General features: G+C 36.5%; 1 protein-coding gene and 1 long non-coding RNA gene across 4 annotated transcripts in view; both read left to right on the top strand.

Annotated features, from left to right (window-relative positions):
* LOC111515852 (ATP-dependent translocase ABCB1) overlaps positions 1-13326 on the top strand; it is a 58788-nt gene extending 45462 nt beyond the window's left edge. For all 3 annotated transcript variants that reach the window (XM_074182687.1, XM_074182686.1, XM_074182688.1), the window contains exons 18-20: positions 6975-7373; positions 7432-7578; positions 13099-13326. In XM_074182687.1, coding sequence (XP_074038788.1) covers positions 6975-7373; positions 7432-7578; positions 13099-13299 — 747 coding nt within the window. In that variant the 3' untranslated portion in view covers positions 13300-13326. The remainder of the gene's footprint in view (positions 1-6974; positions 7374-7431; positions 7579-13098) is intronic.
* Positions 7586-12684, top strand: LOC141485634 (uncharacterized). Its single transcript, XR_012467316.1, has 2 exons — positions 7586-11261; positions 11350-12684. It is a non-coding gene; the product is annotated as an uncharacterized lncRNA (long non-coding RNA).
* Positions 13327-15874: the final 2548 nt, after the last annotated feature.

Below are 15874 nucleotides of genomic sequence, written 5' to 3'. Positions count from 1 at the left end.
ACATCGAACATCAGCACCAAAAAACTCTCTGTAGATTAAGTCATTGCCACGGCAGTTCCGAACACATGACTGCCAATAGAAAATACTCGATCTACTTGAGCCACCAACCTTCAAAATGCTCAAGTACAACCCTACATCCAAGATACTGATGGAAACCAATCAATACACCAAACATTTTTCAGTTCTAACTGAAGAGAAGTGCCAACTGCGGGATTTTAGAGTCTTACCGCTTAGTCTCTACGACCTTCCTAAGATTCACAAGCAAAATCTTTTCCTTCGTCCAATTTTTAACGCCATTAGTTCATCTACTCATCCTACTGCGATTCACCTTGCGAATCTACTGCAATAATATGTAGGAAAACGATAATCTCACATCAAGGACTTTAAGGAGAAAATCAATAATTTGGTCCTGGTAGATGTCGATGCAGTTTGTCTCTTCACCATGGTCCCAGTCGAAGAGACGTTTAGCAAATTGAACAAATTTTTTCGGAGGGGAATGCAGTTCTTTTTGACCATGTTGTAACAGCAAATCATTGAGGATTCAATAATCCGCTGTAAATTTATTTGCGAACGGCAGCTTTTGGCCGGAAAGCAATATAGGTTCGTTGAAAGATTATTTTCGTCAAATTCAAATTAACATTGGAGTGGGCGCCACCAAAATTTGTTGAATTACAAGTAGCAACCATTTATAAAGCTGAGAAATTAAGTGGGAATAATTGATGGGAACGTATTTTTGTGAAGTTTGGATGTGAAGTAATAGCATAAATAGTAAACAACTGAAATAAAGACCTCTGTGATATAGAAATCGAAGATATTTTTGGTGAAGACTGAGAACTCAATTTTGCAAGATGATATCACATCATAATCGAAACATGCTCACCCATAGTACTATGCATCAGCTCACAACATTATAACATCATAATCACGGTTTTATAGAGATTTATATGTAACACGTCAACTATAGGTTTTTTTTATAAAAATTTGGAATAGGTTCAGAATAACATTATGAGTTAAAATAAATTAAGTTTTGGTCCTTTTTACATAACAGTAAAATAGATGTAGTACACTGTCTAGCTCGACACCAACAAGAACGTTTCCCCCACAATTTTAGAAAAGGAAAAGATCAGAAAGATCTGTTCTTCTAGCCTCTAGCCGAGTTGGACGTAATAGCATATGCAACAGCAAAGTGATTAGATTCACTATTTTCAACATAAACTACTTATTCGCCTGATGTCGTCCTACAACCCTACAATCAAATTTTAGTTAAAGAAAAGCTACCTTTTGTGTTAGGTTTCTAACAGAATATTATCCAATTCATGGGGCTTCTCAAATGCTTACCTCTAAAGAGGATAGGCAACGGTTTATCTATCAAAAACCGGGAGCCTCGTGGTTTGATTGAGCAAAAAACTGGAATGTCCAGGGCTAGTTTACAAAATAGCCAAAATATTATTCTACTCAATTCAGGAAGGACAATTATCAACTTCAGCAGAAAGAAGAATTCAAATCCAAAAACTGTGTCCCTTGGCACATCTGCCTTCGCAGGAAAAAATATCGAACTGAAGCCTCATCCTTGAAAAGAATCGTGCTGGGTTTGACGAATCGAATACCATCGGTCTTCGGACAAATGGAAGGTGAGATATTTAAAAGTCCGCAATAATTGGGAGCTGGCAACTAACCATACACAAAAGTGTTTGAATGATGTCCTGTATAAGCTGACGTCTCTTTTGGATTTATTTCAAAAATTATAGAAAATAAAAGTAAGACAAACTAAACGCTACAATATTCTCAGATATTTTCAGTGGAATAACTGTTTCTATCAACGAATGAATGGAGTCGTTATGAGAAGTACACTCAGCTGGTTGCAAATTTCTACAAGGATATTCTTGGAAAGAAAGAGCTCAGCACTCCTCCATAAAAACCTATCTGTTGGTTTCGCTACGTTCATAACACAGGTCTGCAAAAAAACTTTTCAAAAAATTGTTTTGATTTCGTTGACTGATCTTTATGTAGTTTTTTGCGCTGATTTGAAAACTGACATTCATTTTTATCTATCACCTATGGTTTGCCTACAAAATAAGGATGAAATAATTGAAAAAGTACAAAAAAACGAGGGATTGTAGATTCATTTTTATTATTTTAACATGAAGTGAAAGCAAAAACAATGCAACATAGCTAAACTAAGCATATTAGTGATACACAAGTGTTTGCAAAGTGATTATGTCTTTGTAAAAACGTTTTCTTCTTCCGTCAAAGCTTCTTTTGGCACTTTTTCGGCTGTGTTCTTGTGAATTTTCCCTTTTTAACATCCAACAGTAGTCTGCCATCATGTTAACATTCCACCGACCTTGGTATCTGCGTTCCATTTATTTTATGTCTTGATGGAACCGTTCTCCTTGTTCCTCACTTACAGCTCCTAGATTTTCGGGAAAGTAGTCCAGATGTGAGTGAAGGAAATGGACTTTGACACTCATGTTGCAACCCAACATTTTGTAGTTTTGTATCAATTCAGCAACCAAAGTTTTGTAGTTTGTTTTTTTTTGTTTCCAAGAAAGCCTGTTATAACAAGTTCAATTCTAAGCATTTTTTTCTTTCATTTCCATTTCAGTGACAAAACTTTCATCTTTTGAAAGTTTTTTTATGTCAGGCGCAACGAAGACTCCTTCTTTTAGTTTAGCATCGGATAGACCAGGAAACTTTTCAGAAAGATACTTGAAACAATCTCCTCCTTTGTCTAATGCTTTCACAAACTGTTTCATTGGCCCCAATTTGATATGAAGTAGTGGAAGTAAGATTTTTTTAGGATCCACTGAACTTTGTTCTTCAACATTTTCAACTCCAGAAATAAGACCCTTTCTTATTGGCCACACCTGCTTGACATAGTGTTGTTTCCTGTCACGGCTATCCCATTCACATAGGAAACATGGAAACTTAGTGTAACCACTTTGTTGACCTCGTAACATTGAAATAACTTTCAAGTCTCCACAAATGGTCCACTTATGATCAGAGTAGCTGAGCTTATTAAGAACAAATTCAAGATTTTCGTAGCATTCTTTCAAATGGAATGAATGTCCAACAGGCACACAAGCATATTGGTTCCCATTGTGAAGAAGTACAGCTTTCAAACTTCTTTTTGATGAATCGATGAAAAGTCTTCATTTCTCTGGTTCATACGTTATGTTGAACATTTCCATGACGCCGGGTACATTGTTGCAGAAAACTATGTCACCCTCTTGTGTAAGAAAGGGACAAATTCCCATTCTCTAAATCGGTACCATGAAAATGAAACACCGGAGGCTAACATATGTCTTTCTTTAAGTCTAGACTCTAAAACTTCTGCAGAGTCCTTTGGGAGGCCCAGATTTCGTACTAAATCGTTCGAGTCTGATTGAGAGAAAAATTCAGATTCAATTTACCGCTTATATATGCTATACAGGGTGTAACTAAATAGGTGTAAAACATTTGAGGAGGTGATTCCTCATCGAAAAAAAGATAGGATCTTTCATATAGAGAAATTTCGTTGGAGCATCCCTTGTTCAGATACAGCCCCTTAAAGGGGGTACATAAAATTTGTATAACAATTTTTTTCACAAGCACTAAAAAAGTTACAATATTGAAATTAACCTGACGTTTTGTACTACCAAAAAGACACTTAGCCAGAAATTTATTTGGTTTACCCCATGGTTGTAAGGGGTGGAAAACGCAACCCCTAAAATTTATTTCCGATGTAACTTTTTGTCTTATTGTTTACTATTTAAAAATGTATTTCCGATAGCCTGTTTCATCCTAAACGAAAATTGTCTTCTGGGTTTTCTGCCCAAAATAAACCAGTTCGCAGCAAAAAATTATTTTAGGAACAACTACAGAGATACATCGTCATAAACGCGAAAATACGAAACTAATCTATCTAGTAGGTCGCTATTAGCGATAGTGACAATTAAATTGGTATGAGGCTGTCAGTTTATGAATTTTCGAAATTGAATTATCACTAATTATGTGTTGTTGTTCTGTTCTTATTTTGTTAATTTAATAATTCACTTGTTATTAAAATGGCATACACAAATGAGGAAATGGCTGATATGCATTACGTTTACGGTCTGTCGCAGGGGAATGGGTTAGAAGCTTCTAGAAGATATGCTGAAATGTATAATCAACGGCAGCATCCTTCACATAGAATATTTGCTCGACTTCATCAACGATTACGAGAATATGGTTCATTGGACAAAAGAACGCAGGATTGTGGTCGTCATCGATAAGTGCTAACACCACAGCTTGAGGAAGCAATAGTTAATTTGATTGAAGAACAACCTACTTCCAGTACTAGAAAGATTGCTTTCCAGCTAATTGTTGATCATATGACGGTATTTCGAATTTTAAAGAAACAACACTTATACCCTTACCATCTGCAACGAGTACAGGCACTGTTACCGCGAGACTTTCCGAACCGTCTTGAATTCTGCAATTGGATGCTGGAAATGATTAGAAGAAATTGTGACTTTTTGAATTCATAGACGAACGTAGTTTTTCTCAGGACAAGATTATTAATTTTCATAATTACCACATATGGGCTGATGAAAACCCTCACGCTATTGTCGAAACTAACCATCAAGAACAGTTTTCTCTCAACGTGTGGCTCGGAGTTATTGGGGATAGTTCAATTGAGCCTCATTTTCTATCTCCTCGATAAAATGATGAGGCATACGTTCAATTTTTAAGAGAAGTTCATCCAGTTCTGCTGGAAGAAGTTCCTTTGGGCGTTAGAAGGGATATGTTTTTTATGCATGATGGGGCTCCTGCCCATTTTAGTCAAGTAGCACGTCAGCATTTAACTGAAACATATTCAAATCAGTGGATAGGTCGAGGAGGACCACAGAACTGGCCCGCTCGATCCCCGGATCTCAATCCTCTCAATTTCTCTATTTGGGGCCATTTACAGCATTTGGTTTATCGTACTCCTGTTCGCGATGTAGAGGACTTAAGAAACCGCATCATCAATGCGTGCAGGGTAATCAGAGAGACTCCAGGAATATTTAAGCGAATACGTGGCTCAATGCGCCGACGTCTAGATGCATGCGTAATGTCTGAAGGTAGACAAATTGAACATTTACTATGATTTCTACATGTCGTGTGTTTTGTTATTAATGAATCAGTTTTGTTTATTACTTTTTAATCGTTCAATGCAGGTACTAACTGCAAAATAACAATAAATCCAGTTCGCATTTATGACGATGTATCTTTGTAGTTGTTCGTAAAATAATTTTTTGCTGAGAACTGGTTCATTTTGGGCAGAAAACCCAGGAGACATTTTTTGTTAAGAATGAAACAGGATATCGAAAAAAAATTTAAAATGGTAAACAAATAATAAGACAAAAAGTTACATTAGAAATAAATTTTAGGGGTTGCGTTTTCCACCCCTCACAACCATGGGTACTGGCTAAGTGTATTTTTGGTGTTACAAAACGTCAAGTTAATTTCAATATTGTAACTTTTTCAGTGCTTGTGAAAAAAATTGTTATACAAATTTCATGTACCCTCTTTAAGGGGCTGTATCTTAACAAGGGATGCTCCAATGAAGTTTTTTTATATGAAAGATCCAATTTTTTTTTCGATGAGGAATCACCTCTTTAAATGTTTTACACTTATTCAGTTACTCCCTGTATAATGCAGAAACATCGGACTAAAAAACCATTTAATAAGAAAATTTCAGGTGAAATTTGTGACTTATAATTTTTTCACTATTTTTTCCATAATCTGCACACAAAATACTATTGAAATCACTAGTTAAACATCCTGCAATTTTTTCATCGCAGACCTGTGTTATTTGGAAACACAAAAAATTAATATTTGAACATTTTGTATGCCACTGTCATTCATACGTGCATCTAGTTTACCATGGAAAAGGAAAACGAAGAAAAGCTTCCATTCTTGTTTGTAAGGAATATTACTGCGGTTCTATCCCAACACCAAATGGTTGTTTTTCAACTCCTCGGCACGTGTTTCAATCACCAAGTGATCATCTTCCAGAGGAAAGTTATTGTCTGTAGTGTAGTATGTATGTATGTAGTGGTCAACAGAAAAACTGACGGAAATAGGTCACACAGTTTATCACAAACCTACTCATACTAATCGATATCTCAACAAAAGCTCAAACCATGATTTGTGCCACCAGGATTTGTAAACCACATCATCTTGGAAAACTTCGTCATCTAGACCTAGCTTCACAAGCCAATGGTTTCACAGAGCACAGTTCACAAGAACTCGGCCTTTCGCAGATCATAACTTGGCGAATATTGAATCTGAACTGGGCCTGCACTCATACCAAATTCAACTGACCCAGGAACTGAAGGAACACGATCATATACAACGACATGTGATCTGGAGCAGTCACAATTTGGTGTGGATTTTGAGCTGGCGGCGTCATCTGTCCATATTTGTTTGAGAACGACGTTGGCCAGGCCATCACAGTCAATGACGAGTATATAGGCTGATCATTACCAACTTCTTTTGACCTGAATTAGACCACCTGGACACCAACTACATGTGGCACAGATTATGTCACATTGGATATTCTACACGGACGATTCAAAGGCATAGTAATGTCACGTGGAAGTGGCCACCGAGATCGCGTGTTTGACTTCGTTAGACTCTTTCTTGTGGTTTTCTTCAGTCGCAGGTGTATGCGAATAATATTTCGATAATATCTCACACACACTTTGTTTCATCTGAATTCAAAAATAGAGAACGCCTAATGAAAGACCCTTCGCAACCACCAGTGGTAGCCACCAGGTACTTAAGGTTCCATTCAACAACCAGCCCGAATTTTTTTCTTTTCAATCGTGATTCCCGGCGTGAAGGCCTATGTTTTCATATGCATTTTGATACTTGAGAATTCTTGAACATTCAACTATTCAGTCATAGAATTATAACATAATGAAATCAAGTAATGTAGGCTTCAATATGTTTTGGACTTTTTTCAGGATAATGAGAATATAGAGTATTCTCAAATTTACTTCTCATATCCCACGAGGCCATCTGTATCAATCCTCAATGGACTCAACCTGTCGATACTGGAAGGAAAAACTGTTGCATTGGTAGGAGCCAGCGGTTGTGGAAAATCTACAATTATCCAGCTTCTAGAACGATTCTATGACCCAGCATACGGAGATATTTCTATAGGAGGAGAGTACACCAAGAAGATGGACATCAGCTTCTTGAGGTCTCACTTGGGAATAGTTTCCCAGGAGCCGAACCTTTTTGACAAAACCATTGCCGAAAATATTGCCTATGGTGCAAACTACAGAGATGTTAATATGGACTCCATAGTGAAGGCTGCAAAGAGTGCGAATATCCATAGTTTCATCACTTCTCTACCATTGGTGAGAAAGAGTCGTTACACTTGGTTTACTGAATGAATTTGAACTTGTTGAATTGCAGGGTTACGAGACTAAAATCGGCAGTAAAGGAACTCAGCTGTCCGGAGGCCAGAAACAGAGGATCGCGATAGCCCGGGCCCTGGTTAGAGATCCGAAGATTCTGCTTCTAGACGAGGCTACATCAGCGTTAGATAACGAAAGTGAAAAGGTGAACAATTGTAAATCTAATTTATCGATGCTGTTGTGTACGGGTTTCTATTCCTGACGTTTTATCTACAAGCGCGGTGATCACTATCAAAAGCGATGAGGTATCGGAAGCAGTGTTCTAGTTGTTTCAAAGCTCGAGTCTCTGATGGTGGACATGTAGCTGAGTTCTTATTATTCATTTCAGCTGAACAACGTTTATTAGTAATAATAATAATACCGTCTTTATTATCTTCTAATACATTCAAATCAAATTAATCATGTACAGTTCATTTATTATAAGAAGACAAAAGGCGAAGTTCAATTTACATGATGACAAGTCATCATTCAATTGCTCTTCCACTCAACCTCAAAAATGTCGCCTAGTACGCAAAGGAATAAACAAAAAGAATTTTTGAATATCTTAAAATGTTATGACTATTTATAGATTTGTAATAGGTAGGTAGCTATTGGGTCATTAATAGTTTGAAGATAATAAGAATCGTTTGAAATTGATATTAAAATGATTGAAGTCATCTCGTTTCATGGGCTCGGGAATGTCGGCCTTTATACCTTACATTAAAATTATGCACATCAGTTCTAAAAGTGATTTTCTGGTGTAAGTAAAACGGCACTTTACTATTAATTATTTTGTGAAACAAAGTTGCAGCATGTGTAACACTCTCCTGTCGTTCATATTTAACCAGCCGGTATCCTTCAGTTTATGTGATATTCTTTCTCTTCTTCTTATACCAAAAACCTTCTGTATCTTTTTCTTGAATTGGTTGGTTAAACATGGACCATACAAAACTTCAGCATAATTGAATATAGATAAAACTAATGATTCGCACAAATTCGCCTTCACCTTCATGGGTAGGAAATTTCGGTGTCCATATATAATTTTGAGTAAATAATATGCACGCCGAATAAACTGATTAACCTGGCTTTCGAATGTCAAGTCCTTATCTAAAATGATGCCCAGGTTTTTGGCTTCTGGGACAACCCCAAGTACATGATCATTTACTACTACTTTCACAGCCTTTTGGTCCGAAAACAATAACATTGGATTTACTATAATTTATATTTGAGCAGTGATCACAAGAATTTTTCACAAATAATTTTAAGTCACTATTTGAGTACACGCATTATCTATCATTACAGGTGAGAAGCTATAATACAACTGGGTATCGTCTGCATACAAATGTATATTACAAAATTTTAAACATTTTGCAAGTTGAGATGTGTAGATAGCAAACAAAAGGGGTCCCAAAATAGAGCCCTGTGGCACTCCACATATCAACTTCAAATATTGTGAGCTGTTTCCTTCTATGGTAACCTTTTGTTGACGGTTGGTGAGATACGATCTGATTAGTGATATAGCATTTTTAGAGAGTCCTATATAGCCAAGAATTAATAACATTAAATCGAAGTTAATAGTATCGAACGCTCTACTGAAATCAAGAAGTACCAATACTGTATTATTTTTTTCGTCACGTGCTCTAATAATATCGTCCACTATATGCAACAAAGCAGTTGTACAACTATGTCCTTTACGAAATCCGGATTGAGTTATTGGAAGTATAGAGAAATTGTCAATGTGTTCTTCACTACTTAAAGTCAGACCTCATTTCTTTTGATTTTCTATCCTTATGATCTTGGAAAGTAACTCTTAATTTCCGGCGCTTCCCTCGTGTGATTTGTTCTTCATCTGCAGTGGATTGATTCGCAATATTATTCAATGTTAATACATTACGTCTTCGCTGTGAATGAATATTGCTGACTTTCCTTTTATTATGACAATAATTACTTAGAGGACACAATCATAAACGTCATAATCTCTATTATCTTCGCGCAAAACATGACAACTGTCACAACCTAACAAACCCAACGTCATCAATTTATCAAATCCTAATTTTCCGAATGTTTCAACGGCTAGTCGGACAAAAACAAATACAAAAAATACAAACTTTGCGACTTCAATGTATGAATAGGATTTTTTAATTTTGAGAATAGTTCAATCCTGAAACAAGAACGTTCTGCAGTTGTTGGTAGTTTCATTTCAGAACCCAGGCAATGTTACCACCTGTTCCATCGGTTCCTCCAGACATATATACAGGGTACCCACCAATTCTAGGTACGACATCCTCGCAAACGTAGGTAAATATTCTCGTTTGTACCTCACTTCAAGTTAATCAATATGACCGAATAAAAGAAGGAGAATGCTCGACATAACTTGGTCTACCTAACTGCAAAATGAATAAATTCAACAAAATTAACTATTATAATGGAATATAAATAAGTGTTAGAATTTTGGCTCTGATTGCTCAGAGGAATCCTAGACCTGTGGAAATAGAAAATACAAAATTAAATTATTGGTATGTTACAACCTACAAGTTGTAATTGACAAAAAGGTTCCTTTCCTATTCACATTGGCTCGCAAACATTATAAAATAAAATCTTACAACGTAGGTATTTAGTTATTTCTCACTTCATTGATTGTGTTACGTTTCAATTTAGCACTAGATCAAACTGCTCTTATGTGACCTTTCAAAACACTACGTTACCTTTTAAGATCTTTATTCAAAGGATATTAACAATGTAATTAAGTTACAAGTAGATTTTATTCATTTAACATCATAGTAATGGGAATCTTCCGTTCTATAGAAAACCATACCTGAAATGTACAAGAATATATGTATGCTCCCTGACTAACTGCTTTGACCAGTACTTACACATTCTCCTCTTGCCAATCGACGTTGGAGATCCGAAAATTCCTCGCTAGGTTGAAATAGTTGTTATTGTTTGTTTCTCAGTTTACTTCGCCTATCATTTTTCAGCCGTTGTCTGCCTTATTCTCTATACCTTCCCAAGAATATTTCTTGCATAGATTGTTATTCATCACTTCCAAAAGGATTACTCACATATTAGAGCCATATCGCCTGAAAAACAATACTAGTTAGCTCTGGTTTCTGAATACTGTTTGATATTTTCGGTAAATATTCTGCATAAGATGAATGTTCAAATATTCGTACTGAATGGTGAAGATGTGACGACTTACCTTATATGTTTCTATTCCATCGCATAAATAAGGATTGATAAATAGTTGAAAATAGGTTGGAGTGAATATTTTTGTAAACATTCTATTACAAGGTTAAGAGACAGCTGTTGGTTGACATCTGCCGAACTTTCGTAGTGTCGTTCCGACGACTTACACCGAACTAGTTCTACAGTTGTTCACGGGTGAGGGATTGATCGGTTACTCGAGTTGTCAAGGGTTGTTTTAGGGTTGCATTGCTTTGAGAAGGAGTTTTGATGGGTCATGGACTTGTTGATATTGTCTCAAGTGGCTGTGGAGGAATTGATAGATGTATGATGTTGTGCACATCGCCCCCTTGGTGCTTGTAGGGTAGGTTGGACGCACTGTGGCAACAACTGGTTAGCTGTCAGATGTGGCAGTCTCTTAGTATTCGGAAGTTGGCCTTCGATGAGCTTGGTTCCTGGTTCAAGCGTACCATCAGACTGATTGTAGGATATATATGGTTGTATTTGTGCCATCCTTCACGGGGATTATTTCTACAAGTCAGGATTGTATAGTGGAAGACTGATTGGTCATTTTGGTGGGGATATTTGCAGTCTGAAACTTAAGCTCTTTTGAGGATTTGTGGTGGTTACCGAACTCGTGCCAGGTGGAAGGATTTCCGAAATTAGGTATGTCTGAATCACTGTCGCATCTCTCATGTGGTCTTAGCTATGATATCACTTCTTCAATTCTACAACCTTCGTTTCTCGTCTCTAGATTCATAAGAAACAGAAGGCCCTCAGTCACTCATCAAGTCCCAGTAGGACTTCCGTGCAGAGCACCGCACACGAAGAAACGTATAGAAAACCCCTTGGCCAGGGTAAGAATTTTACCATTAAATGTGTTTTAAATGATTTCAGTAATATTTGCTCCCAGCGTTGTCATTCAAGTGAATATTAGTTTTGAAGAGAGGTTTCAACACTCATTCAATTGTCTTGATTTTTACGGGTCATATGGTTATACAGGGCACCCAAAAATATACTCTTGTTATCTTGCTACTTTGCTTAATGAAAATATACCAGGGGTATTGATTAGTCAAATAGTCCTATTGAATGGGGGTTGAATCTCACCTTGTTTTTATCTGATTCTGATTGAGAATTTTCTTTCGTAGGGTTTTCCTGTTTTCCGGTTTTCCTGTCTTCCGGTTTTCTTGTTTTCCTGTTTTCCGGTTTTCTTGTTTTCCTGTTTTCCGGTTTTCTTGTTTTCCTGTTTTCTTGTTTTGCTGTTTTCCGGTTTTCTTGTTTTCCTGTTTTCCGGCTTTCTTGTTTTCCTGTTTTCCGGTTTTCTTGTTTTCCTGTTTTCCGGTTTTCTTGTTTTCCTGTTTTCCGGTTTTCTTGTTTTCCTGTTTTCCTGTTTAGGTTTTTTTTTTCCTATTTTCTTCTTGGGTCTTATTTGGTGATCTATTACTGGTCCAGCTTGTCGTGCCCTACAGGGTGATCTATCTTGGTGGTGCTACAGGGTGATCCATCTCCGCCGTACTACAGGGTGATCCACCTCCGTCGAACTACGGGGTAGCCCAACACCATATACCGGGTGGCCCAAAAGGAGCACGCAAGTTATAATTGATTTATTTGAATATTTGTGCTATACTGAGTTATTTAAATGATTGTTTGCCCTTCTGTTTATTGATACCTGTTTGATATAGTGTTTGTTTATCGTTTATTGATTAAGAGTTTGTTTATTGATACCTGATTGATATAGATATTTGTGAAACGGAAATTGAGGTATTTTCGTCCTTTCACGATTGCTTGTTGACACCGATGCGCCTACGCCTGAGCTCTCGCGACGCAAACGAGATTGTCTTACCTACCGATACTAGTATTTACGATTTCACCTACTCAATTTTCGTAGTAGTTTTACTTGACGTATTGTAGTTTCTTTTGAGCGTCGTTACTACCGTAATTTATGGCTGATTGAATTCGTGGTATATACACCGCGCTCTTGTATTGACATTTGAACATCGCGTAGTAGTGTGAATATTGCATTGTTGTCTTAGAAGCGTTGTTGGTTAATACATGTAAGTTAGGATTACTGAATAAATCATATTGGGGATATTTATCTTTTATTTTCAATATTAATTGGTAAGTTATTTATATTGTGAGTTACTTAGGGTATCTGGAGGATTAAATTTACCTGGCGCCCATTGAGATCTATTTGAAATTTGCTAAGTTGTTTAACCCACTCCCGTCTCCACTGTTTAGCTCAGCCGCGGATACCCATCTGTCTTATTTGTTACCGACAGATGATTTAGTCTCCTCTTGTGGTTTGTGAGTTGACAATTGAATCCTCCGACATAAAATGAATTTAATGGAACATACTGAGATGAATAATAGTTTTAGATATTTCTTAATGATGCTAATTTAGTCAGCAAAACGAGGGCTTTGAAGAATATGTATTTGTATTGTTGTCCAACATCAAAAATAACATAATGTTATTGATTGTCTGACTGTTCCTTCCTCATTTCAGATTGTTCAAGAAGCTTTGGATAACGCTAGAAAAGGTCGTACCTGTATAACCATCGCTCACAGATTAACAACCATTCAAGATGCCGATGTTATTTGTGTACTCAAAGAGGGATTCGTTGCAGAAATGGGAAATCATAAGGAACTTCTAGAAAAACGCGGACTGTATTATAAATTCTATAAATTACAAAGTGGCCAAATGTAAAATAAAATGAATGTCTTTCCTTTCTCATCTGGAGACTTATTGCAGATACAGTTGTCACTTTACTGAATTGAAAATAAAGTTTCAATGGATGGAGTTGAATTCAATTCCTGAGAAAAATAAAAACTTTCAGATTAGGGGCAAATTAGATAGTGGAACAAGTCCGATTAGCCATAGTTTAGGAAAAATGACGCTCAGATCCGTCGATATTTATTTTGAGCGGAAAATTTGATTTGACATTGATTTTGACATCGACATTGATACTGACAAATATTCTTGAACATAGTGACAGTTACAGTGACCATAAACTGACATAACTATTCAAATAAACACAACAAATTAAGTATCATTGGAAAAATAATTTTGTGCCCTTTCAAATGATATATCACTCGACCCCACTTTCCATTTAAAATTTTAGGGTTGTTACTCACCCTCGCTAGGGGGTTGAGGACACAGGTAGAAAAATACATCTAAAATGTGTCCCTCTCAAAAGAAAAATTGACCTGTCCGAGCATATTTGCGTTAAGTTACAAAAAAAGGAGAAAAGCAAGATGCATACTTTTCGTTGGACCACTCTGTATAGTTATTTCAAGGCATACAGTGATACAGAAGCCAAACAGTTTGGACATTTATATATGCCTCCAAATCCATTTTTACAAAGTATCATTCATCTAGAGACAGAATTTCCTTATCATTTCTATAATTTATGTGCCAGCTTTAAACAATGTTTTCAAAAATCAACATTTCTCACCCTTGTGATCATTTTCCTTAGGATTATTTATTTTCGCTTTTCACAAGTGTAAGAATTTATTATTCTTTGGATTTTGCCAATAGAAATTTGAAAACAAATGTTGCAAAAATCAAAAACTCACCATTGTGAAAAACCTTCAATGGATCAGCATAAGTTTTTGACCTGAATTGTATAATCTTACTTTACAAAATATACGTTTATTTCACCACCTTGTCTTATTTTTCATCAATTCCCAAACAGTTCACAATCATATGAGATATTTATTGTGAGCTCCTCGTAGTAATGATGAAGTCAGATCATGGTCACACATTTTTTGATCAAACCTCGTGCAGAGGTGCACAATAGCTCTCAACCTACACTCTCCTTCCCCGCCACATGCCAGCAAAAAATAGAATCTCAACCCGAAACATCAAAGAGGCCGACGGAAGTGAATTTACTTGTGTTCACTTCTATACGGTGCTTCTGTCTTCTCTGCGTTTCAAAAAGCCAGGAAGAAATCACAGATTCTTCGTTCCTTCCGTTCCTCAAACCGTTTTATTTAACAGTCGCCCGCGTGCGACGGTGGTCGCCAGAAAAACCCATTTTGCTGAATAGACAAAACTCACGATTTCAATGCTGGGATATTGATATGCCCATATTTACATCCTCAGCTACGTGACAAATATATCTGATGGTGCATCTTTTCAAAACACGCCGTTGAATAGTGTTTATATAAACACTCTCGCTCCCTCGGCCATAATTTTACATTGTATCAGAGATAGATTCTGAATTAAAGAAATATGTCTCTTCCCGAAGTTAAAATGTATATTAACATACATAGCTTCCGCTAGGTCTAGATATCACAGTTTTATCCATTTTCATAAAAACGCTCACATCAACTGACTCAAACGACTGTTACATAACAACTGCGCGTCCAAAACATCGAAAACTTTGGTGAGTAACTGTAAACAGATGAACAACGAAAGTCACTAGCTTTCATTTACGAGTGTTGTCATCTTCCTGTTGATGTCGGAAACTTTCCAGACTACCCTTGTAGTGGTCATACAGCTCTTCAATACCATGTTTATAGTACGATTCGTTTTTAGCCTCAACATAGGTCTCAGTTTTGACGATTACCCCATCATTGGAGTTGAATTTCTTTCCAGCGAGCATTCTTTCGAGGTCTGACAGAAAAAAGTCACTGGGAGCCAGATCTGGGGAATACGGTGAATGCGGAAGCAATTCGTAGCGTTGGGTGTGATTCAGGAATAATTTCACCTAGAAGTCAATTTCATGGCTGTCTCCATTATCGCTGTTGTAAAATTCTGTTTTTGCGACCTTGATTCAAAATTCTTTGTAGGAAATGATAATAAATAACTATTTCGTTTCTGAAGAGAAGTTTCATTTTGAGATACCCAATAAAGCATTTTGTTTTTCTAGCTTCGATCTACAGCAGAATTTTAACAAAAACAATTGGTAGCGGTGATTTACGTGGCGTGAACGTAACGAATACAGATACAGCGATCTATTTGAAAAGCAAAGAATGAAGGTTGTGGTGGAAATTTTGCATGATATCTACCTCTACTCCCCAGAATATTCATTAGATTTCGTTATTACCTTTCCAAATGATTATATGGTTTATTACATATTCATGAGAACTCGTGGCAATTCTATATTCCACAAATTATTGATACAGAAATAGGAGTGACTTACGAATAGTGTATCAGTCACTTCAAATAGACCCAGACACTAAGAAAAGAAATAAGGTATGTATATATATCATATGTAACTCAATCTTTCTAAGTGTGTTTACTTCAAATGAACTGTATGAAATTAATTATGAGTGAA

Source organism: Leptinotarsa decemlineata, unplaced genomic scaffold (genome assembly GCF_025532065.1).
Source record: "Leptinotarsa decemlineata unplaced genomic scaffold, Ldec_3_MD MMD2_tig00026328_RagTag_RagTag, whole genome shotgun sequence".
Taxonomy (NCBI): Eukaryota; Metazoa; Arthropoda; class Insecta; order Coleoptera; family Chrysomelidae; genus Leptinotarsa; species Leptinotarsa decemlineata.
The sequence above is the reverse complement of the archived record's forward strand: the minus strand, read 5'-3'. Positions and strand labels throughout refer to the sequence as shown.